This window comes from Anopheles coluzzii, chromosome 2, assembly GCF_943734685.1.
Source record: "Anopheles coluzzii chromosome 2, AcolN3, whole genome shotgun sequence".
Taxonomy (NCBI): Eukaryota; Metazoa; Arthropoda; class Insecta; order Diptera; family Culicidae; genus Anopheles; species Anopheles coluzzii.
The window spans coordinates 21,556,952-21,580,910 of record NC_064670.1 but is presented as its reverse complement, the minus strand read 5'-3'; the positions used below and the strand labels follow the sequence as shown (position 1 = coordinate 21,580,910).

General features: G+C 48.7%; 7 protein-coding genes across 17 annotated transcripts; 4 read left to right on the top strand and 3 right to left on the bottom strand.

The window, feature by feature from the left end:
* Positions 1 to 1,102: 1,102 nt before the first annotated feature.
* LOC120952876 (ketohexokinase-like) lies at positions 1,103 to 4,577 on the top strand. Of its 8 annotated transcripts, none has more exons than XM_040372424.2 (6): positions 1,105 to 1,210; positions 1,274 to 1,532; positions 1,769 to 1,815; positions 1,970 to 2,182; positions 2,250 to 2,576; positions 2,669 to 3,408. In XM_040372424.2, the coding sequence occupies exons 3-6, from the start codon at positions 1,786 to 1,788 to the stop codon at positions 3,110 to 3,112; spliced, it is 1,014 nt and encodes a 337-aa protein (XP_040228358.2). In that variant the 5' UTR covers positions 1,105 to 1,210; positions 1,274 to 1,532; positions 1,769 to 1,785; the 3' UTR covers positions 3,113 to 3,408. The 8 variants fall into 8 exon arrangements, with proteins under 8 accessions (XP_040228363.2, XP_040228358.2, XP_040228364.2 ...); XM_049607336.1 differs by having other exon boundaries at positions 1,121 to 1,210; positions 1,280 to 1,532; XM_040372426.2 differs by having other exon boundaries at positions 1,122 to 1,210; positions 1,269 to 1,532.
* A 1-nt stretch (position 4,578) lies between these two features.
* Positions 4,579 to 11,150, bottom strand: LOC120952875 (acyl-CoA:lysophosphatidylglycerol acyltransferase 1-like). Of its 2 annotated transcripts, none has more exons than XM_040372423.2 (8): positions 10,750 to 11,150; positions 8,756 to 9,413; positions 8,466 to 8,674; positions 8,152 to 8,366; positions 7,930 to 8,066; positions 7,587 to 7,837; positions 7,330 to 7,511; positions 4,579 to 7,233 (listed from the first exon to the last, which is right to left on the bottom strand). In XM_040372423.2, the coding sequence occupies exons 2-8, from the start codon at positions 8,773 to 8,775 to the stop codon at positions 6,979 to 6,981; spliced, it is 1,269 nt and encodes a 422-aa protein (XP_040228357.2). In that variant the 5' UTR covers positions 8,776 to 9,413; positions 10,750 to 11,150; the 3' UTR covers positions 4,579 to 6,978. The 2 variants fall into 2 exon arrangements, with proteins under 2 accessions (XP_040228357.2, XP_040228356.2); XM_040372422.2 differs by lacking the exon at positions 10,750 to 11,150 and adding an exon at positions 10,056 to 10,482.
* A 596-nt stretch (positions 11,151 to 11,746) lies between these two features.
* On the top strand, positions 11,747 to 15,095 carry LOC120952874 (26S proteasome non-ATPase regulatory subunit 2). Its single transcript, XM_040372421.2, has 4 exons — positions 11,747 to 11,938; positions 12,084 to 14,409; positions 14,481 to 14,599; positions 14,674 to 15,095. Exons 1-4 carry the CDS (start codon positions 11,861 to 11,863, stop codon positions 14,854 to 14,856), a joined length of 2,706 nt encoding a protein of 901 aa, XP_040228355.1. The 5' UTR covers positions 11,747 to 11,860; the 3' UTR covers positions 14,857 to 15,095.
* LOC120952878 (DNA-binding protein SMUBP-2) lies at positions 14,989 to 16,100 on the bottom strand. The gene is made up of 2 exons (XM_040372433.2): positions 16,004 to 16,100; positions 14,989 to 15,707 (listed from the first exon to the last, which is right to left on the bottom strand). The coding sequence occupies exon 2, from the start codon at positions 15,652 to 15,654 to the stop codon at positions 15,109 to 15,111; it is 546 nt and encodes a 181-aa protein (XP_040228367.2). The 5' UTR covers positions 15,655 to 15,707; positions 16,004 to 16,100; the 3' UTR covers positions 14,989 to 15,108.
* A 2-nt stretch (positions 16,101 to 16,102) lies between these two features.
* On the top strand, positions 16,103 to 18,771 carry LOC120952877 (uncharacterized). Of its 3 annotated transcripts, XR_005751327.2 has the most exons (5): positions 16,103 to 16,215; positions 16,297 to 16,481; positions 16,554 to 16,600; positions 16,724 to 16,832; positions 17,351 to 18,771. XR_005751327.2 is itself a non-coding variant. In XM_040372431.2 (4 exons), the coding sequence occupies exons 2-4, from the start codon at positions 16,337 to 16,339 to the stop codon at positions 17,741 to 17,743; spliced, it is 585 nt and encodes a 194-aa protein (XP_040228365.2). In that variant the 5' UTR covers positions 16,103 to 16,215; positions 16,297 to 16,336; the 3' UTR covers positions 17,744 to 18,771. The 3 variants fall into 3 exon arrangements, 2 of the variants coding, with proteins under 2 accessions (XP_040228365.2, XP_040228366.2); XM_040372431.2 differs by lacking the exon at positions 16,724 to 16,832; XM_040372432.2 differs by lacking the exon at positions 17,351 to 18,771 and having other exon boundaries at positions 16,724 to 17,262.
* Positions 18,772 to 19,533: 762 nt separating this feature from the next.
* On the top strand, positions 19,534 to 22,869 carry LOC120947604 (uncharacterized). Its single transcript, XM_040363065.2, has 4 exons — positions 19,534 to 20,061; positions 20,161 to 20,365; positions 20,438 to 21,835; positions 21,924 to 22,869. Exons 1-4 carry the CDS (start codon positions 19,729 to 19,731, stop codon positions 22,190 to 22,192), a joined length of 2,205 nt encoding a protein of 734 aa, XP_040218999.2. The 5' UTR covers positions 19,534 to 19,728; the 3' UTR covers positions 22,193 to 22,869.
* A 204-nt stretch (positions 22,870 to 23,073) lies between these two features.
* On the bottom strand, positions 23,074 to 23,938 carry LOC120947607 (single-stranded DNA-binding protein, mitochondrial). Its single transcript, XM_040363068.2, has 4 exons — positions 23,853 to 23,938; positions 23,705 to 23,783; positions 23,462 to 23,570; positions 23,074 to 23,388 (listed from the first exon to the last, which is right to left on the bottom strand). The coding sequence occupies exons 1-4, from the start codon at positions 23,865 to 23,867 to the stop codon at positions 23,175 to 23,177; spliced, it is 417 nt and encodes a 138-aa protein (XP_040219002.2). The 5' UTR covers positions 23,868 to 23,938; the 3' UTR covers positions 23,074 to 23,174.
* Positions 23,939 to 23,959: the final 21 nt, after the last annotated feature.

The following is a 23,959-nucleotide window of genomic DNA, read 5'->3' as shown; positions in this document are numbered from 1 at the left end:
CCTTGCAGGGGGAAGCGATCGGACCGGGAGCGCTCGTGTTGGGCAGCTGTATCTGTGGCAAAAAAAAAACACGCATAAGTACCCTATAGGGCTACTTAAACTATTGCCTTGTTAGCTTGTGTTAATTTATTGACATTAGCTCCGTTTTTCCTTAACTGCAGTCGGTTGATTAATGAATATGCTGCCGTGCTCCCGAAAATTTAACGCCCACGATATGGCCGAGGCGAAGAGCACACAATTTTTTTTGTGAGGATGGTAATCGGATTATTAGAAGCAGCCCACGGCCGGTGGAAATTGGGGTGACCCTTCTCCCACGTTGAAAGGAAGGGTGACGTGGGGGGGGGGGACGAGGGTGGAAGACAATTATACAATTCAACTACAGGAACATCCCCCCAGGAATGGCATGATTTCATTGTACCGCGGTAATAATGACCTGTGGAAGCGTTCGTGACCCAAATCGCCCTCATGTCTCTCTCTCTTACTCTGGGGCGAAAAAGCAGAGCATCGTATGGGGAGAATGCTATTTCCCTGCTGTTGTTGTGATTTATTTTTTATTTCGATGTTTTGAACCAAGTTGGGAATCGAATTAGGCTGGACCAGATCATAATTTTTTTAAAGAGGGAAGGAGAAGAGAGCGAAGTGGTACTTGATTTCATCGACTACAGCAGATCGAGAAGGGAAGATACTTTCCACAGCTGCCCTTTCGGATATTGTACGTGTGTGTGAAAGGCAAAGCCACCAATTAATTCAAGCGTAATAGACTTTTATTGAGGGAAACTGGCTTTGGGATGCTTGAAGCACAGTCAGTTTTGTTAAAATCCCAAAATAATTTCAACTATTTAACGGTTTTAGCTAAAACATTTTAAATAGCAAATAACGCATTTTAAATGTGTGATTGCATCTCATTCGTACAATAATTTCAAAGAACATAAATGATTTATTTGTAATGTTTTTCACGTACCAGCTCTCATCGATTTCAATAACGTCCATTTCGAACGAACATCGATTTGGTGAAGAAAGCGACGAAACACCCATTCCAGTACACAACTAGTGCTGTATAAACACACGTTGGCGGCTGAAATAGGCAGGGCGGCCGATGCTAACGGGCCGCCCCGTCCAGCCGCGGTTTGTTATGACATTTGCAACAGTCCGTGAAGAAAACGTACACGCACTTTCAACGCTTTTTGCGTGCAATTTTAAACTCCAACAGGTAAATAGCAAAAACCCATTAACGTTTAAAAGGGACAACTGCAGTTTAACAGGCACAGTGCAGTATTAGCCAGCATTTCCGACAGGTGCACAGCAAACCAGCCTACCGTACCCGAGTCCAGGTTGATTTCCCGGGTTGACTGACTTTACGCATGTTCTCGCAACTGTCGTCACCGTCATCGACGTACGTGCGGGTCCATTTCGGACGGACTTTGGATTTGGAGATAAACACACCGAATCAGCTGCCCAAAGCCCGTGAAGTGGTGTGATTAGCAGCACACGGCCGCTCGTCAAGTACCGTGCACCCCGCAGTCCCCGAGAAGGTAAGCGTTCTTCAACCCTCTTCCACTGTTGACTGTCTTGGGGGTATTGGGGAGGGTGGTTGCGTCCCGTCGCGAAGGGATTAACGGGAAGCGTGTGATACCGTTCGCGAGCTGTGGCTGGAACATGCGCGTAGTTCTACTAATTAAATTTAACCTCTGTGTTGTGTGTGTGTGTGTGTATTGGTGTGTGCTGCGTGGATATGATATGCTCTAATCGCGAACGATTATTGCGCTAGACTTCGGCTTCGCAACAATGACCAACCAATACGTGACGCGGTTCCATGTAAGTAGCAAAAGCTCTGTTGTGGTTCGTTTTGATTGGTTTCCCGCACGCAAATTGCACACACGCCCGTCCTCGTGAAAATGATGGAGAGGAGAGTAATGAGAGCTGTCGCAACCAATAACCGGCACCGCTTGCCTGTGTGTTTTGCTTTTAGTCGTCCGAAGCGAAAGAAAGCCCGCGCCGATTGCCCGCCTGGCTCGACTGTCACAGGAAGCCCGTTTCGATGATCTTACGGCTGTACGCCACGCTGATCTTCTGCTGGGATGTGCTGATCATCTTGGTGCAGTTCTTTCTCACCTTGCTGCAGTCGCTGTTCCACCAGATCCGGGCACCGAAGGCCAAATGTCTCACCGGGGAAGTGGCAGCCGTAAGTAATGAGGAGCCGATAAAAGTATGGAGCAGACGTTTCATTTGTTTGTGTGTTTCCCTCTCAGGTTGTCGGTAGCGGTCGGGGTGTCGGATACGATCTGGCCCTACAGCTGGCGGCGTTAGGCGTGAAGGTGGCCTGCATCGACGTGAACGCAACGGACAACGAGCTGTTGGTGAAGAAAATACAGTCGTCGGGCGGTGTGGCCAGCGCGTTCGAATGTGACGTTACGAGCAAGGTGGAGGTCGGCCGTACGGTGGCCGCGATCGAGGGCAGCCTCGGCCCGATCAGCATGCTGTTTCACAGCTGCAACGTGCCGAGCGCACGTAGCCTTGTCACCGAAGCGCCACCGATCGAAACCACACTGAATGTTGGCGTAGTATCACACTTTTTGGTAGGCATTAACTGTTCACCCATTCGTTTGGGTGAGAGGATCGTGACACGTTTCACTAACTGCGATTAATTTTTCTCTACCCTTGACGACAGCTGCTGGAAGCGATACTGCCCAAAATGAAGAAAATGGCCCACGGGCACATCGTCTTCCTGACCTCGGTGGCCGGCGTCAGTGGGCTGAAGCACCAGATGCCACTGGCCGTGTCCCAGTTCGCCGTCCAGGGTCTGTACGAGTCCACGCTGGAGGAGCTGCGCATCGAAAAGCGGCAGCACACGATCCACACAACGCTCGTCCACATCTACCCGTTCATCATCACCGACCACTGCCTGAACGACATTCGGCTGCGCATTTCGTCCGCGTTCGGGCGCATCCGGTCGGACGAGGCCGCCCAGCGTATTATAGCGGGCGTGCGGCGCAACGAGCTAGAGATTAGCATACCGAAATATTTGCTCTTCGTGAGCCATCTGCTGCGGCTGCTGCCCCGCCGGGCGTCGCTGCTGCTGCGCGAGCTGATCGATACGGGGGTGGATTTGTGAGCAGGTCGAGGGGGGGACGAACGAACCGGGAAGGGAGGGACGAGGACAATGCGCCAGAACACCAAATCAGTGTCGACGATCGTGACGATCGGTTCGGCGCAATCGAGAGAAAGAGAGATAGGATTAATGTTGTTGTTTTTTTTTGCTATTACGTTTTATAATCGTTTAGTTGTTTATTTTTCCCTTTCAAAAGATACTCCAACAAGTACACGATGTGAGTGTGTTTGTGTGTGTGTGCACACGATGTTATAAAATGCAAAACACCAAAAGATAATACATTCGAACGTATAAAACAATCAGCTTAGCCCCGTTCTTCCATTATTACGTTTAGCTTTTCCACATTTCCGTTTCCAACTCTTTATACTGATGCAGAGCTTGTTCGCTTTTGTATCCCCTCTCTCTCTCTCTCTCTCTCCAGCCTCGATGGCACAATTCGAGCAAGATGGCAAACGGCTACACGGAAAGAAAATACTGTGCGTCGGGCTGTGCAACATCGACATCATACAGGTGTGTGATGCGTACCCGGCGGAAGATTCCGATCAGCGCTGTCAATCGAACCGATGGCAGCGTGGTGGCAACGCATCCAACAACTGTACCGTGCTGGCCAACCTTGGCGCACGCTGTGAGCTGCTCGCCTCCTTCAGCGATGCCAAAATGTTCCACTTTGCGCTGGATGATTTGCGCGAGCGTAAGATCGCGCACGATCATTGCGTGTACCATCGCGGTGCGCAGGTACCGCTGTCCACGGTTTGGCTGAGTTTGGCCACCGGTAGCCGGACGATCGTGCACAGCAATCCGGACCTACCGGAGCTTACCTTTGCGGATTTTCAGCGCATCAATCTACAGGACTATGCATGGATTCATTTCGAAGTATGTGTGTGGTACTTCTCTATAGGGGGGTTTTATCTAACACTAATTAATGTACTGGTCCAACCCCTAGGGAAGACGCAACACATCGGCAATAGTGCAGATGATACGCTCCATCGTGGAGTGGAACGAACGGCCAGAAAACCAATCCTGCAAGGTGAAAATCTCCGTCGAACTGGAAAAACCACGCCACTCCAATCTTGACCTGCTCGTGGACGGTGTGGACGTCGTGTTTGTGGGCAAAGACTTTGCCCGCTTTCTGGGGCACGACAGCGCCAGGGAGGCTATTGCTGGGCTGAAACAATTGCACCCCGGATCGTACATCATCATCTGTCCGTGGGGCGAACGCGACACGGTAGCGATCGACCGGCAGGACCGCTGGTTTTCCCAGCCGACCTACCCGCCGGAAGTGATACGCGATAGTCTCGGTGCCGGCGACACCTTTGTCGCCGGTTGCATTTTAAAGCTGGCGGAGGAAGAGCCACCGGGCTCACTGTCGGTGGTGCTGGAGTTTGCGTCGCGTGTTGCCGGCCAAAAGCTGGCCATTTTCGGGTTTGATGGAATAAAGCGAGACTAGACGACACTTTCTTTTCACACAGTTTTTTTTTTTGACTGGTTTTGACTGTTGTTTACTGTCTTGTTTCTATTCGAAAAAAGGTATTCGAAGCATGACGCTCCCCACCCCACCCAACGGCTCATGCGATCGGGGAATGGCGATCATCATTTTCACACGGTATTGCCACACAGCATGGCAATGAATCATGGTATCATGGTGCACGGCATACGGCAAACTGGTTCGCGTATGTAATGTATAAGCCCTCGCGTGTGCCCAGCGGGTTTGTAGAAAATGAGCAAACAATATACGTAAAATGAAGAGGAGGAGGGCGGGCGGTGGAGGTCGTTTGCTGATCAACGGAACCTCCCTGACTGTCCCTCGCACTCCGCGCAGGAAAACGGAACATCATGTTGTGCTACGTTTATACACTAAATAACGCACGAATGCTAATTCCTTACTCTGGCAGGAGTACACACGCTACTACTTCCTTTTCCGCATCACACGTACATCGTCTCCTAACACTCTGGAACTTCCTTATACACACAACACACACACACACGCGCGCGTATGTGCAAGTTTGCGCGAATTATTTTCCCTGTACCGCGTCGTGGAAAGAAAGTGATTCCTTATCGTTTGCGGCTTAAATTTTCTACTCTTATTCCTTTCTCTTCGGTTTTTCACGGCGTGTGTGTGTGTTGTGTGTTTCCTAAAGAACAGGTAGATTAAATAGTTTCTGCTACACGTTTGTAAGGGAACAGTGTGTCAGTGGCCAGAAAGGGGAGGGGGGAGATAGGAAAATAGGGCAAAACTGTTAGTATTATCGCTAGGATATAGTAATAGCTTTTGTACGGATACAGCGAAAAGGAGAGAAAGAAAACAGAAAAACGGCGTTTTAAACAGCCACACGTGTAGGTGTATGCGTGTACGCGCGTGTGTGTATATAGTATGTACAATCAATTGGTAAGTGCGCGGCACGCCTGTATTGGCCCTTCTAATCTAACCCCCTTCGTGTGGCTCCCTGTGCACCGAAACGAACTGGAAAGAACCGAGTAAATCTAACCTAAACGTAATGCATCGTGTGTGTGTGTGTATATAAACCCCTGTTTTAAACAGTTCTCTACCCTTTTTGACTTGCGCACGCGACTTGACACACGCTTCACCCTTTCTCTCCCTAAGCCGGCTTCCTGAAAGCCGGCGTCGTACACTTGGTAAAACATGCTGCAACGTTCGCAACAAGTAGTGCGCTGCTCCCCTAATCAATCGCCGTAAAGTGATGGGGCGATAGCTTTAAAAAAACACAAATAAAAATAAAACCCCTACCTGCTCCTGCTCCTGATCCCTAAATTGACTCGAAACTAAGGGTAAGCTTAATAAAAAAACAAAAATTCGTTTTCTTTTAACGGCTTATATTCCTACCTTCGGGAGGAGAAGTTCTTACTCGTATTCACTGACTCAGTTTGGGTAAAATAACTGTACCGCAGTATGCTACAAACAAACGTTTCGGCTGCGGCATAATTTCCTCGACACAAGCGCGGGGCAGGAAACATGATGCATTACTGTGTGTGTTGGCTGTATAGTGTGTACAATACCATTAAGTTGATTGCAAATCATTACATTTACTTCCCGGGGGGGTTGGTTTTTGTGCTACCTATTCTCATCAGTATTTGTTGTATGTTGTGCGCGTTTTAACGCTACCTTTACCGTCGCATCATTTGCGAGGAAAGGCGCAAGCTCATGTGGCGCGCTGTATAAACGCTAACCAGGGTGGATGAATGGGGGAGAGGGGGGGAGAAGGGGAGGAAATGGGTCGTGGAGGAGAATGTATTCGATATCGGACGATACTTTATGCGCGTCTTCTTATGCAAAATAATGCATTGCTGTCGCGACATGTGCTACTAACGCAAACCAGCACGCAGAATACTCCCGTTCTGCGCAGAACTGTCTCTTGTTGGCATGACTACGACAGGCGCTCGCGCGCTCAAACATACACACGCACACAAAAAACACACACACACACACAGAAACACACAGATATTGCGCTGCTAATCTTCCTGCTGCCGTGCCGTCTCACATACACACAGCTTCCTGCGATTGCCCACATGGTTCTGCGATCGTTATATGCCACTTAACACTACAACCATTTACACTAGAGTGGGTAACATCAGCACAAACGCGGGGCGCCATCTTTTTAACTTATAATTTAGCAAAGTATGTCTCAATATTCACTCGGTGCGACTTAGAGTTTGGTTTTGTTTTTTTGTTTTGCCTTTTGCCTTGCAAGTTTTCATCAGTACTCTTCCGCCATACTGCTAAGCTGCACGCTGTTAAAGTGTTCGTTTTTTTTTTGTCGCGCAGCGCCCTTCGGAGAGCCGTGCTTGCTGCTGCTTGGAGCTGCGAGATTAGTGGTGTACGAAACGCGACCGAAAAGCTGCCATTCGTTGGCTTAGCTCAGCATGTACACGTACATGACGTTCGTGTAGTTGATCAGCATTAGGATCAGCTGCAGATGCACGTAAGTAGAGGTGATGAAAAACAAATGAATTAGCAAAAACCGCAGCAAATCCTGGTGCACGGCCGTCGGGGGAATGGTACAGCTTGCCGGCCAGCTGCCGGTACGGTAAAACTCTTCGAGCAGTTTCTCCTTTTCGTAAAATCGATTGTACAACCACTGGGTGAGGGATTCGCTGTCGCGCGGAACCTAGGGGAAGGGGGAGAAGGTTGCAAACAATTTATGGTTAGGATGCATAAAAAGCCAGACCGGTTCCGGATCGAAGAAGAATGGGGTTGCATTTACCTCCGAACTATGGTAAAGTTTGTAGAATAGAAACGTCTGGCAGGGATCCCGCATGCCGTGCACAATGTTGGGTAGATCTAGCGGTACGCCTTGCGGGTACGCGATCGTAATGTCTAGTACGTACTCTAAGCAGCCGCCCGATTGCCCGTTCAGCAATGCGTACGAGGCATCCTTACAGGTATCTGTAAAGAAACCCGAACCGGTCAATGTACCGTTCTCGTTGGGCGGGGGCCAAAAAAATCACCATCACTACTTACCACAGTCATCGTCATCCTTGTTTATTGCTTTGCTACTGATGATAGTGCTGTTGCTGGCCGATTGTTTAACCGCATCCTGCCCGCCACCGACACTGCCACAGCCGACGAGCGATGGGTTCGTGGTGGTGGACGAGGACGAGCACACGTTCATGTCGTTCGGCGCTCCGAGCATATCCATAATGGCCTTCATAGCACCGACACGCGGCAAGGTGACATTATTTAATACTGGTAGATTGTTTTTTTCTGCAAATCTGCAAACGTCAAATACATGGGCACATCATTGTTAGTTGCTATGGAAACAAGACCTACTGCTGTCAGCAGGTCAAAGGAAAGCAGAGCGTACCTTTGACTAACTTCCTTTCGTTTGCGCAGGAAACCACCCTCGGGAAATAGTACCATCCACTTCCGCTTCCGCGGCACGTAGCACTGCCGTATGTGCGATTTCAGTTGCTGTAGCGATTTTTCGCGATTTTTCTTGCCCTGGTGGGTGTAATGCAAGAACGATGACGATTCAGTTACGAGATGAGAATCACACAAAAAAAAACAACCAGCTAAGCACACCTACCGAGGCAATGAAAAAGTCCTGATGCACAAGGCTGACCGCACCGAAGTTGGTATACTTAAAGAGCCGATCCATGATCCACATGATGTTCGGCAGGATGCTCTTCTTGGCGTTGAAGGCCGCCATCAGCAGGGGCACATCGGAGGTGCTCTGATGGTTCGCCAGCACCAGCGTGCGCTTATCGAAGGCGGTCGTTATATCGTCGCCCATCTCCACCACTACCAATGAAGGCGAAAAGTTCAGTTAAGTTCACACACGCACACACGTGCTCGCCCAATCAGCTGACGAGTTGGGATTGTGGCGCGTTAATGACTCACCTTCGTAACCGGCCGTCCAGGACCACATCGACACGTTGGCCAGCAGCCAGTGGAAGAGTATGCCCTCGATGCGGTAGTAGTACGTTTCGTGGATCTTTCTTAGCGGAAGCAGCAAAAACATCCATACGAGATAGGTGGGCACGCAGTAGATGTTGTTGGCGACCACCAGAATCGTCCGCAGCACTGCTCGCGGGTACTTGATGATATTTCTGCAACACACAAAACGCCCCACATGGTCACGTAAGTACGGTGAAACGATCGCACTGGGACTTGACGAAGCACCCACTTACCTTAAGCTATAACACGGCATCGTGACTCCGGGGCCGGCGGTTCCTTCTGTCCGCTGTGTATACACAGTGATTAGGTTCAACAGCACGATGCAATCAGTCAGCGTCTCGCTGCTCCCGCTGCCGGTGCGGAATGTACGTCCACAACAAGGTCTGGATTTTTCTAGCGTGCGCCGTGTCTTATCAATGGCGCTTTAATTCTACGCGATCTACTATGACACCGATGCCGCTCCCGATGTCCCGCCGCGCACTGTACTCTGTAGTGGGTCGTTTCTTTTCACGCGATTAATCTTCTTCACGCTGAACCAACTAATTTACTGTAGCTCCATGCTGCGTTATCCACACGCGCGCGCCAGCGTTCCGTGCTCGGCTGAGCTGATGCGCACCGCGCAATGATAATGATGATAATGATGATGGTGTTGTGGTTAAGCTTTGCATCAGTAGCAGCCAGGTACGGGCGGATGGCCGGTCGGGATTTTGGGCTGCACGTCTGTGGCTTCCAGTTTTCTGCGCCGCTTGCCACTGCTACAATTGCTGTACGGCCGTTTCAGCTCGTCCACTACCTTAGCACGGGTATGACGACGACGGTTCCATTGAGACGATTTCGAAGCGCTGCAGCAAAAAGCCTCCTCCAGTGAATACATTGATTTATTACGCTTTCCTAAAGGATAGGAGAGAAAAGGAGGGAGAAAGAGGATGTCAAAAACCTCTTTCACACAACCATCCCACCCCGTGTCGACCGTTATCTTTGATGCGATGATAGACTACAGTACCACAGTGGTTGGTGGCTGGATTACATGAAGCTAGAAAAACGCAAAATAACCCGTCGTACCAAATCCCCCTCGAAAAAAACCACCCTCGACCAAGCCTCCTCGCTATGGCAACGGCAGCAACTGGTGTTCAGCAACATTCATGGCTCGCTTTAACGTTCTCGAAAGTGTACCGATAGCTGTGTAACCCCTCGGCACGATTCCGCGTCAATTCGAATCATCGCACGATAATCCAATGCAGGAAACGATTCCGACCTTGCGGTCTCGGCTCGCGATCGGAAGACCCGGACCAGCAAAAGTCCAAAAGTCATTCGCCAAATTGATAACCGTGGCACGGTAGAGTGGGGAGGGGTGAGAAACGTGGCCATACATAGCGCAGACCCATCCTGTCGCCGAATACGCTGTGCGTCGCATATCAATCACAACATACGGCGCGACACTGAACACAGTTTGGTGTGGTGCAGGAGGTGAATCTGGTGGAGTGGCGAGGTGGTGGGGAGGGGGGGGAATCTTGCTTCCCGTACTTCACTCACTGATAAGCAAACCTCACCCCGGCCCCGGGGGTTACCAAGGTGTCGATCTTAGATTAGCACACGGTGAGCAATGGCGGGGCCGTACTGATAAAAATGGAACGGGAACTGCAATGAATCATGCGGACGCCAAAACATACGACCCGACACACTAATGGTCAGTCGCACACACAAACACTAGCACAACACACAAATCGATCAATAACAAACGAGTACACTGGAAGCTGCTGCTGCTGCAATGTGCTCATCAGCATCACTTTACAACCCACTCCTGGTGCGGTTCTCCCCTCTCCCCGCACACGCGTTGACTCAGACGCGCGTCGATCGCGCCGCTCCTCTTCTTCGCCCTTTCGGTACCGCGACCGGCGTGAGGTGTTAATTAACCCGCCCGACAAAAAGAACCCTTGCCGACGACGTGTATGGGACACCGCCTCTACATTTCGCACTTCAAATCACACCTCGACACACCTGGGCCCGCCTGAGGGGGCTTCCCCGCGCAAGACACTCCGTTTTAATGTTTATCGATTTTTCCGATACCCCGTGCACACGTTTCAAGGGGTATCGCGCGCGCGTGTGTGTCGGGCCTCACTTCACAAACGCAACATACGGTTCGGTATCCTTTCTTGTTTGCTGCTTGATGTGCACACTGCAACTCATTTCTCTTTTTTACCGTCCAGGATTTCACAAATGCACCTACCTCCTTTGATTCATCTCGCAAGCACCGGGATCCGCGGCTTCCAGAGGTTTGCACCCGACTGTACAGCAGTGTGTGTAGTTTCTTTTTTCAACATTCGACTCTGACCTTGGCATCGGCACACACATTGAGCCAGGGCATTGATTAGCTATTTCCTCCTGGCCTTTTGCCACCGTGCCGTGCTTATCCGCTTGAATGGATCAGCTACAGCGAACCGATCACCTTCGCGATCGTCATCGATCGTTTTAAAATGCTTCCAAAACAAGTAAATTTCCTCTGCCGTGCCGTAAAACCGACCGATGTTTTTGCTTCGGGTGCAAGTTTTGCGACTATTTTTCTGTCGTCTTTATTCTTCTTCTTCTTCGCTCCTTCGCTGTTTTCCGACCGTTGACAGCTGCTAATTCTGGCCGTTAAAAGTTCTGCCCAGCGCGCGCACACTGGGACCGACGCAACGTTTCATTGTTTTGCTTGCTAGTTTTTTTCCGATGGCGTGAACCATACTGAGCTATTGAATTTGTGGTTAAACATACTTTTAAGAATGCAAATACTACTTCAACACGTTTTTACAGCAACCGCCCTTGAATATGCTGCTTGATCTGCAAAATAAAATTCAAAATGTGCAGTTACGAAAATCCGCGATATTGGTGAACGCCGGTGAGGTGAATTCGTCGTTCGTTTTTTCGCCGTAAATCAAACGGTTCATAGTGTAGTGTTGAATGCTCCGAACTGATATTGGTCAACAAGATTGAAAACGAACGATGTAAATGGTACACTTTTTGAGCATCGGGAACAATAATTCTACTTCACTATCGCACAAACCCAGCAATAAGCTGTTATTTCTGAATATAAAAGAATCACACAAACAAGTATGATCTATAAAAGTCGCTGTTCTAAAATAACGCTATTTGCAGCTCGTTTACTGCTGAACCCTTTTCGACTTTCTATCCAAGTTGCTAAACGCAGCGCCTTTCTGACAAACTTTCGCTAACCTCAATTTTGACAGGTACGTGATTCAACAAAAATCATCCGCGGAACAAGGGAAGCAGCACCGACCGACACACAATTGTTCAGTGTAATTTTCAGCTAACAACAAGAGACTCAATCCAACGGTAACATGTCTACAGCGGAGAAAATTGAAGAGCCCGTGGTGAAAAGCAAGGGCAAAGAGAAGGAAGACGAAAAGACTGAGCTGGTAAGTGCCGTGGCTGGAGAGGCCCAGCCGGGTGACTCCAACAAAACAACGCGACCATCATCACCAATTTGCCCCGTCATCCTGTGGTCAATGTTTTGCGCCCGTGGTCTGCATTTTGTGTTCTCTTTGTCCCATTTCCATCTAGTCGGACGAAGATAAGCAGCTGCAGGATGAGCTGAACATGCTGGTGGAGCGTCTGCAGGAAGCCGACGTGGAGCTGTACCGCCCGTCGCTGGAAGCGATGGCAAACTTGATCCGGGCGTCCACCACCTCCATGACGTCCGTGCCGAAGCCGCTCAAGTTTATGCGTCCGCACTACGAAGCGATGAAGGAGATCCATAAGAAGATGACGGCCAAGCTGAAGGACGTCAACACGCTGAAGCTGTGCGCGGAAATCATCTCTGTGCTGGCGATGACGATGGGCACCGGCAAGGAGTGCCTGGTGTACCGGTTGTTGAGCGACAACAGCACCGAGAGCCTCGGTGAGTGGGGTCACGAGTATGTGCGACACCTGTCCGGCGAGATAGCCGCCAACTGGCCGGAATCGACGGACAATCTGTTCAAAAACCGCCTCATCGAGCTGATCCATCAGATCATCCCGTACAACATGGCGCATAACGCGGAGGCGGAAGCGTGCGATCTGTTGATGGAGATCGAACGGCTGGACCTGCTGGAGAACTACGTGGACGAGAGTGCGTATCCGCGGGTCTGTCTGTATCTGCAGAGCTGCGTGCCGTACGTGGCCGAGCCGGAGAACGTGAGCCTGCTCAAGTGTGCGCTGAATCTGTCGCGCAAGTTCAACCAGCACACGCAGGCGATGCGGCTGGCCATGATGATCAACGATACGGAGCTGATCAAGGAAATCTTTATGTCGTGCGGCGACAGTGCGGTACAGAAGCAGCTGGCGTTCATGCTCGGCCGGCAGCAGATTTTCCTCGAGCTGCCGGAGGGAATGAACGACTACGACGATCTGGTCGAGATCATGTCCAATTCCCATCTGAACCACCATTTCCTCAATCTGGCCCGAGAGCTGGACATTATGGAGCCCAAGACGCCCGAAGACGTGTACAAGTCGCACTTGGACAACTCGCGCGCCCCGTTCGGTTCGCAGATCGATTCGGCCCGCCAGAACCTGGCCGCCAGCTTCGTGAACGGGTTCGTGAATGCCGGCTTCGGGCAGGACAAGCTGCTGATGGAGGACGGCAACAAGTGGCTGTACAAGAACAAAGAGCACGGTATGCTGAGTGCGACCGCTTCGCTCGGACTGATACTGCTGTGGGATGTGGACGGTGGTCTGACCCCGATTGACAAGTATTTGTACTCGAACGAGGATTACATCAAGTCGGGCGCACTGCTGGCCTGCGGTATCGTAAACTGTGGCGTACGCAATGAGGTCGATCCGGCGTTGGCCCTGCTGTCGGACTACGTGCTGCATCAGAACACGACGATGCGCATCGGCGCCATCCTTGGGCTGGGTTTAGCGTACGCTGGCTCGAACCGGTCGGTGGTGCTGGAGCTGATTGGCTCGGTGTTCAGCTCGGAGCGTCGCACGGGCTCAAACATGGAGGTGATGGGCATTGCGGCCCTCTCGCTCGGTATGATTGCCGTCGGCTCGTGCAACAGCGAGGTGACGGAAGTGCTACTGCAGATCATTATGGATCGCAGCGAGGCTGATCTGAAGGACACTTACGCTCGCTTCCTGCCGCTCGGTCTTGGACTGGTGTACCTTGGCCGGCAGGAGGCGGTCGAAGCGGTTACGGCTGCGCTCGAGATAGTGGCCGAACCGTTCCGCTCGATGGCCACCACCATGGTGGAAATCTGCGCATACGCCGGTACGGGCAATGTGCTGAAAATCCAGCAACTGCTCCATCTCTGCTCGGAGCATTACGAACCGTCGGCTTCGTCGAGCGAGGAACCGGCGTCCAAGAAGTCCGAATCAAAGGACACCAACAACAAGGAAAAGGAGGATAAGGAAAAGGATCTCTCTGGATGCCAGGCGGTGGCCGTGCTCGGTATTGCGCTGATTGCTATGGGCGAGGAGATCGGTGCCGAAATGGCATTCCGCTCGTTCGGCAATCTGCTGCGCTACTGTGAGCCGTGCATACGCCGAGCGGTCCCGCTAGCTCTTGGGTTGATTTCCGTCTCGAACCCGAAGCTGAACATACTGGACACGCTGAGCAAATTTTCGCACGACAGCGACGCCGAGGTAGCGCACAATGCCATCTTTGCGATGGGTTTGGTCGGAGCGGGAACGAACAACGCGCGTTTGGCGTCGATGCTGCGCCAGCTGGCGCAGTATCACGCCAAGGACCCGAACAACCTGTTCATGGTGCGCATCGCCCAGGGTTTGACCCATCTGGGCAAGGGTACGTTCACGATCAGCCCGTACCACAGCGATCGGCAGCTGATGAGCCCGGTTGCTGTTGCCGGTCTGATGGCGGCACTTGTCTCGTTCCTGGACGTGAAGAACAGTAAGTCGAAGAGTTGAACCCAAATTAAGACGATTGCTAATGTGCGTAACTCTGACATCATTTCATTTCAGTTATTCTTGGCAAATCGCACTACTTGCTGTACACCCTAACGACCGCCATGCAACCGCGCATGCTAATTACATTCACCGAAGACTTGAACTCATGTCCCGTCCCAGTCCGTGTCGGAATGGTAGGTAGAAAGGGGCTTATATGGAGTTGTGAAAGCTGAAGATAAAACGTTTCCCGCACTTACTTCCTTTACAGGCCGTAGACGTTGTCGGACAGGCAGGTAAGCCCAAAACCATTACCGGCTTCCAGACGCACACCACTCCGGTGCTTCTGGCCATGGGCGAACGTGCCGAACTGGCGACCGAGGAGTACATCTCCTTGACACCGATCATGGAAGGGTTCTGCATTTTGCGAAAAAATCCCAACTATGTCCCGTAAAGAGCAGTGACGACTAGCAACCGCCGTGTTTCCCTCCCAGCTGTTTTGCGAAACCCTTCAACCTCCCGCTTGTCATCATTGAAGTGTGGTAACCGTATCCTGTCACGCAATCAGGGGAAGGAATAGCAAGCATTCAGTTACAAACGGCCCGCGCGTGTCGATTTATTACTGCTACACAAAAAAAGAAACATTTACTTATACACTTAGGATCGTAATAAATAAAGATTTTCGAAACGGTACCACATTTCGTTTTCATGGGTTGTTGGTTCGCTTCCGCCCTCTGCTAGAGGAAGCGCCACCCCTGGTGGAGCTGGCAGTACTTCCGCCCGTTTTGCTGCTCCCCCCGGACGATGGTTTCTGCTTCCGCTCCAGTGACATTTGCTTCAGCTTCTGGGTTAGCCGCACCTGCGCCTTCTGCTTCTCGTACTGTTCCGCTTTCGCTTTGCCGGTCATGGGGTGCAGAAACAGTTCCCGCTCCTTGCGTTTGACCGCCTCGCCGCAGCCATGAATCTCCGGCAGACTGTGCTTGAAGCAGAACCGATCCTTGCAGAAAGAGCAGTCCGTCCCGACGAGGTTCGTCTTCTGCTTGCAGCCCTTGAAATCGCACGTCAGGTCCACGGTCTTCACCGCCTCCAGCACCTTGTCCAGGTTCTTGTCCACCACTTCCGTACGGATCGGTTGAAGCAATTCTGCCGCTTTGGTGACAACTTTTGGATCCGTGTTTAAAACCAGGCCGGCGGTGTCTTCAGCATCGGTGACCCTGGTCGTTGATTTTGTCGATGGTTTCTGTTGGCTCATTTTTGCAACTCACGCAATAGAAGCGTTGGAGGGTGTTTTTAGAGGGCGCAATGCTGCGTGAGGAAAAGAACGGTTTGTTTTGTTGTTATTTATATTTTATCTTGTCATTTCCAGCTGCTCCACTAAAGGCTCGGCTACACCTTGCTAGTGTTGAGGTGGAGCCAATTTTTATCAATTTTACAATTCCATACAATAGCGTAAGGAATTGCACGATTTCAATGAAATATTGATAAAATAGAAAAAAATAGTCCACGGTTACTTTTTACTTTGCATCTGAGAATCAACGAGCAAAACCAAACATTAATTATCATTTATTAGCGGCTTGATGGATCGGAACTGAATTACGTACGTGTAAGCGTAGCTTCATGTTAACTGGCTGTCAAAATTGGCAATCGAAAAAAAATCGGAATAGAAACGCCGCACGGACAAGCAGCAACAATTCCTGCCTTCCGCTACAGTTGCCGGTGTAAATTCTGAAAGTGGATTAGAAAAGTTAATAAATGTACGATAACAAGGATAATATAGCAGACAAAACTCAAACTAGCCTTGTGTTTTGTGCCTGTAAGTACTTTTTCACATCGCCCACAACGTTGGCTAGTGGTGGTGCAGTGACTCATCCCAAGACACAATTTTCTGCTGCAGCGCAACACTTCGGAGGACCTACTTGATAGTTTGCAAAAGAATGAATAATCGAATAATTATGGCCAACAACACATTCTCAGCCAACGATGATGTCCTTAACATGAAGGGCACCGAGGAAAATGATGTAAAGATCGACATGGATTTTCCATCTCAGGAACCAAACAACATGAGTGCCAAATGCTGTGGTATTTTTTCTCTAAATACATTACACACAAAGCAGCTGGAAATACTACTTTACACTCTTTTTTTCATTGCAGGACAACCGGAGAATAAGCCGGAGCTGTGCAAAGTGGGTCTGTTTCCGGTAAGTGCGATGATGCAATATGATGTACATACAGCATAGGAAAAAATCTTGTCTGTATTCCCACATTATGCCTCTTTTGGATTGGGCTACTACTTTCGCCTCTTGTTTACCTTTTATTTGCAGAAATAGCAGATAAATTGTAATGCGTTCTGAAAAAAGGAATAACAGAAGTCCGTGATCCTTTTTGAACGATTTTTTTTTTACAATTTTCGGGTCATGAAAATGAAAATGCGTAAGATTCCATGTTTATTTCCAGTGTGACTAGTTTTGGGGGTATCTGGTATGTTGTGTGTTGTTGTATTTGTATAGCGCGTGCATTGGTTCAATTAGTTTAGCTTTTGTTGCATCTTTTTAGTAAACCATTTAAACCTCGGCTGATCAAATCACCGATGCACTTGCTCCCATCACTTTCACCGTATGGCTAGCACTTTCTGTCGCATGTCGCCTAATAAGTCGCACGAATAACTCATATGCATTGAATAAATAAATTGATGCTGCATTCTTCTTTTCCGCATCAATTTGCTAATGTTTTCAACAGTTCCTAAGCTAGAATTTTGACGTCAGCCGATAGATAATCGTGCAACTAATACCTATTAGGATAAAATAAACTATAATTTGAGTCACAAAGAATAAAATCCTGTTTAGTTAATTTTAAAGTATTATTATTAATATATAGTAGAGTTTTCATTTTGGATCCTGATGATATATATGAGAAATAGTTTACATCATTTTTTTTCTTTTTGTTTGCAGATAAGCGATCCCCAACGTCCTGCACTGATCGATGCGGGCATGGCAGCACAATATATGTGCAAGAAAAGTATACAAACACTGGACAGCCTTACCGATGCACTAGTTGCGCGGGCTCCCCAGGAAAAGCAATTCATAAAAATCGTCAGAAACGAAGAAACGCAAGAACTAAAAGATGCGGAACAGAACGAAGACTTTCCTTTTATTATTGCCCGGACGCAGCCCGACGAGCGCTACTCACCAAGCCGAGCCCGCGAAATAACTGATATGCAAAGAATTCCCTCCAACAATACTTGCCTGTGTTTTTCCGTCAGTGTTCTTGTTAGTGGTGTGGTATGGTTCTTCGTATGGTGTGGTCTAAAAGTGCTCGACATGGATAAGCTTACACAATTTTGATGATACATATTAACTAGCATCATGAGAAAGTTAAACTACTTCTTTTTGTTTTTATTTGGCGAAACAAGTGTACTCGGTATGTTCTGCTATAAGCCACTACTGAACATGGCCATTTAATAGGTTTTCACAGGTTCGGATAATATTGAGACATTTTCTTGACTGTATCTTAAGGGGAAATGGGCTCTATAGCAGCTTTTTCGAACAAATCCAATAGGAATTTCCAATCTGACTGTTCCCAAAGAGTGCTGTAGAGTTCAATTCCCATCACATCCGATTATGTTAGATATATTGTTCAGTCGAGCGAGTGGACGATTGCATTACGATACGAGATTGAATACAAACAGTGCCTTACTCATATACACCAAACATGACTATACGCTTAGATATATGCAATAATACAGGACCGAGTGTATAACATCTACAACATACCTGTAAAACACATAAGAAGTCATATTACATTCATCCAAATGGCAACAATTGGCAAGGAAAACTATAGCCTTCATGAGCAAGTAGATCCAGAAAAGTGCACAAGAAACACTCGGCAATATACCACACTCTTGTGCATCACACAATTATACGATACTTATACTCCTAGTAATAGTTTTATTTAAAACGATTCTTAGTACCAAAACTCCAATTTGCCTGAGCGAATATCAAAATTAAAAGAATGCTCAATGTAATCCGATCGTGTTCATGTTTTCACAACGGCACCATAAAATGTATCAGGAACATAAGTGATATTGCTATTTATTGAGCATTTAGATTTGCATGTTATGCGAAAAACTCGTAATAAGGGGTACTCGTTATAGCAGGTTAGACTGAACTTGTTCTATTGAATCAACTGTTGAACGATACCGAAAAGGCAGAGTGTTGGATAAAAAATATTAAGAAATTTTAAATGTTAATCAAAATCAAGAAATGAAGAAAAGTAACGAAAATTTACAAAATCAATCAAAAACGAATTTCCTGTTCTTATTATAATTGCTACAATACGTAAAATAAAGACTCAAGAGGGGTAAAAAAGAAAACTGGCGTTCATTTTTTTTATTTATATATTTAATTATTACGGCCCGATTGTATGGTGCCATGGTGAAGTGTAAGTTCTGAAGAAATTTGCTCCAACGGAACAGCCTTATTCCGGGCATACTCGGTTATTAACTGTCGTTAATGAATCGCCACGGTGTGTGTTGCCATACCTACGATTGCTTTCCCTTTTCGTCCTTGTACTGCCATTACTGCTTCCCTTTCCAGAATAGTTTTATATTTTATCATTTTTAGGTAATATTTTTATCTTACTTTTTTCTTAACCGGTGCTACAACCGCTTGGCGACCTAGACTTGCTGCACGAGTGTCCGAAACTGCCCACGGTTTGGCGCCTTCGTCTGCTAATCCTTTATCCTGGTCTTAATGGCAAACACTTCATCGCCATCTTAGCACCATCACTTGGGCCCTCTCTGTCCTTGTAGACGGTCTAAAAGGAAATTACGGACTGAGTATACACATGGAACAGGATCCATGTGTATAAGTAAAAAAATGAATAATTTGAGCTATTTTGCTTGAACAATATCACAGCTATTCAAAACCCGTATCACATAACAACAGTTGCCTTAAATATGGGAATTTCACTGGCATTCGTACAATATTTTTAATTAGGGAGAGCGATCAAATAAAATTCAAATAAACTTTTTGATACCAAAAACCAAAAAAATATGGCTGTTGTCAAAATGGGTTCTATGACACCTTATTGTATCACTCATCTTGATTTGTAACGACAGTGGACCTCTCCTATCTAAACCCGCCAAAATTCAGTGTCAAATTGTATTGTGATGTACGCACCTGCCATCGCGCTCCCTCCATCTGTCTGTCCGAGCACCTTTGAACAAGCTTCCCGTAACGGCCATCTGGATCTGTAGGCATAGGCCGAGACGCACAAAATTTGCCCGCGCACGCACCGCATCGTAAAGTGAACGAAGTACGCGACGACGATGGCTTCGAACAGCAATTTTAACACCGTCGCCCTAAAATCGACAGCGTGCGCTCTGAACGCCAACAGCATCGTTACCAAAAGTGCACACGATCCAGTAAATTGTACAGACGAAATGGTGGAAACGGGCACCAAGCGCAAAGCAGACATGAGCCTAGCGAAGCAGGAAATCGGCGCCAAACGGTTCGCGCTGGGCAATCTGACCAATGCCGAAACCACGGGCACCGCGTCGACCATCGGAGCGGTCCTGAAGAGCAAGATGACCAACTTTCTGAGCAAGCCGATGATGTCGTCGAACAAATTGATCGGGGACGTCTCCAAACCAACATGGAAGGTATGTTTTGTGTGATCCACATCCCTAGAGCGATGCGCGATCGAGATGCAAATTGTTCGAATGTTACATGCAAATATCACCACTCCTTACGTTTCATAGCCAAACGAGCAACATTTCAAGAAAAACAAACCACCGAAGATCCATGGCGTCCCCAGGATCATGACGCGCGCCGCTATGCGTAAACAGCAAGCCGTCGATGTGAATCAAAAGACACAACAAGACAGACCCATCTCGGTCATGAAGGGCAAAGAGAATGTACCGTCGTCGTCAGACACCGTCTCCGGAAACGTTGCGGGTGTGTCAGGTAAGTGTGCAATGTGTGTCCCTAAGCGACTTAAATGGTAACAGAACGAACACGCCTTTCCGTTTGCTTTAGCTCTCGCTCAAAGCCGCAAAGCGGAAGAGTTGGTTGCTAAACCGAAACCCCTTGCGACTGTTGTCACAAATCGTGCATCATGGAAAAATGTATTAAGAGCGCGCTCGACAACAGTAGCGACCGGGGCTGAAATCGCCACAAACGACTCTGCAAGCAATGGTGAGCAGAAAAAGTCGCAGCAGGCCGCAAATGCCTGCCTGGCCAAGCATGCCGAGGTGGTGGTGAAGCCGAAGCGTGGCCGAATGTCTAGCGAGTTCGAGGCAAGCGACAACTCGCTGTACGTGACAGCGGTTGATAATTTTGAGGACGGTTCAGCAGCCTCCGCCGGTACTGGGCCGGATTGTGTAGACCCGCTTGGGCCGGACTGTGTGGATCCGCTTGGGCCGGAGATTGCACCACGCAACGAACCGGCACCACCGGCGGCAAAACCACTCGCTGCCCGAGCTGATGGAAAGCCTAAGCAGCGCGGCCGCGGGTCGAGCGAGTTCGAAGACAGTGGTACGCTGTACATGACGGCGGTAGACAATTTGGATGATGGCGCGACCATCTCGAACAAAGGAAAGGCCGTTGCGGCCGCTGGTCGTGTGGCGACGACCGGTGCTTCCCTTGCCGCACCGGACAAGAAGACGAAGGCTCGGGTGGAAGATGAGAATGGTCCGTGGAAAATGCTAATCACCGAAAACGTTGCCCTAACCCGGGCCGCCACTGCCGAGATCGGTGTGCCGCGCAAACAGCCGCCGGCAAGTGTCGAGGACTACGATCTTTGCTACTGGAACGATATCTACCAGGTGTCGGAGTACGCACAGGACATATTTGACTACCTGCAGGAGCGGGAGCCCGCGTACGACATTCCGGACTACATGGTGCGCCAGAAGCACTTGACGAAGCGGATGCGTGCCCTGCTGGTCGACTGGATGATTGAGATACAGGAGACGTTCGAGCTGAACCATGAAACGCTCTATCTGGCCGTTAAAATACTCGACACCTACCTGTCCCGTGTGACGATCGGCCACGAAGTCTTGCAGCTCGTGGGAATCGCGGGCATGCTGATCGCCTCGAAGTACGACGAACGTTTGCCACCGACGGTCGATGACTTTGTTTACTTCTGCGACGGTGCGTACGATCGTAACGATTTGCTCAAGATGGAACGCACCGTGTTCCGTACCATCGAATTTGATCTCGGCTTTCCACTGTCCTATCGTTTCCTGCGCCGGTACGCTCGCGTCAACCGCATTCCGATGATGACGCTCACGCTGGCCCGCTACATTCTCGAGACGGGGCTGATGGATTACAACACGGTGCTGGTGCGCGATTCCAAGCTTGCCTGCGGTGCGCTCTTCATCGCTCGCCGTATGCTGGACCAGCCGGGATGGAACGAAACACTGGAATACTACTCAAGTACGTATGACGGGGGTGGGGGGAATTAGGAGTTCAATTGCATACTTATAATCTCCCATGCCAAACGTTGCATCTCTTCTCGTTGCAGGTTACAAGGTGGAGCAATTTACGGACGCGATCGTGCTGCTAAACAACGGCATGAGCTCGAGGCAATATTCGTTCGACACGGTGCACAAGAAATACTCGCACGAGCTGTTCTTCGAGGTGGCCAAACGCCCCGTCATCACCAGTATGGAGAAATTGTTCGCCACCTCAAGCGTAATGTACAAAGCGGCTCCCACCGCCTTACCAGTTGCAGCCGACGCAACGACCAAAGAAAATGTCGCCCCCATTCCGACCGCCGTCAGTAACAAATGAGATTAAGGTGCAAACCGGGGCCACCGCGCCACCGCGAGTAATATTATATGATGTTCCACATTCATGGTTGTTCAAAAGCACATGAAGGTAACGTTGATTCCTGCACTGCATTATACAAAGTAAGACCCCTTTCATGATGAACTGACCAAGAAAATAGCTAGCCTAAAGTGTGTATGTGCGCGAGCGTGTCGCCCCGTCCTGGCCACACGTTCTGTGAAGAGTGGTGTAATTTCAAATCGTTAGTAATATAGGCTATATAACAGAACAAAATCAACCGCCGCTCTCGCCGTTTCATCTCGTGCCAAGATATTTTTTTGTGTCGTAGCTGTAAGGTTTTTTTTGCTTCAACCATCCATTAATTATGCTTTTTATCGTTGATTACTTGTCACGTACGTTTCATTTTTCCTGTTATTTCTTGTATTGATGCTTGTTAGCTTGTAAGTGTTAGCAATTAAGGATGTTCTCTTTATCTCTCTCTCTCTCTCGCTACGTATGGCAAGATCGCAAATGAGACTGATTTTTGGGGCTTAATACACAAGCACACGCACGAACACCACCTGACCATTGCTTTCTCGAGTGTGATCGCGAAGTTAGATGCATTTTTAGTAGCGAGTAAGTGAATGCGCAAAATTCAGAGCGTGCGCGAAACACATTTTCAAATAAACGATTTTTTACTAGTTTTGGGTTGTTGTTGATTTTTTAAGACATGATGAGAAGGAATAAATATGCGGAGCAATCTCTGAGGCAGAATGGAGAAAGAAAGTGAACCGAAACTGATCGTTTCCTTCATACAAAACTTCCCGGTTCAGCAGCACATCCACATCCTAGTTTCTTAAGCAACTCCCCTTTTTTTCTTATAACTTGTGTAATAAACGCTAGTGTACATTTCATAGCAACACTTTATTTCTTTCCAAAATGCTAACCAAACACTATACACAACAAATGCAAATGCAAAATGCGCACCACCGAACGCGTGTGGCGCTTAATTTTGAAGGAAGATCACATCGTCGGCAATGATGCTGGTGGTGCCTCGTTGCTTTCCCTCCTGGTCGGTTATCTCTCCGTAAGTTATCTTGCCGGTGACCATCGTGCGCTGGCCCTTCTTCAGATACGACATCACGGCATCTCGGAGACCCGGCTTGAAAACTACCACCCGGTGCCAGTCCGTTTTCTGCATCCAGTCGCCCGATTCGTATCTGCGAATGTACGATAAAACGCTGTTTGTACCAGGGCATATTTAGCAATTACGCATTGTTAGTCAACCATTACTTGTAGTTGGAGTGTGTCGCTACGGAGAACATCACGACAGGATGCTCATCATTGCCGCGGCGTTGTGGATCCGCACCAACACGCCCGAGCAGCGTGACAGTGTTTACAGCTAGATGTGCGACAAAGATAGAATAGCAAATGTAAATGATTGTGTTTTACATCCTACTTGAATCGGTTTTTAGAGGAAGCGGCGCACAATTCCGATTCCGATTGTACAATGTTGATGATGCAAATACCACTTACTCTTCTCGATACGGGTAGGATCTGTACAATAGGCACGATGTAGACCCGTTCGCGTCATCAACTTGCTGATCTGTAGCATCTATTAAAATAAAATGTGTTATAACATCGCTTTGAGTGGAAAAAATGAGTTAATAATACTTTTACTTACGCTTGAGGAAATCATATCGGAAAGGACGCGAGGCGTTTGTGCGCTAATAGCACAGTAAACAAACCTTCTGTCAAAAATGCCGGCCGTTCTTGCGCGATCAAAAATAA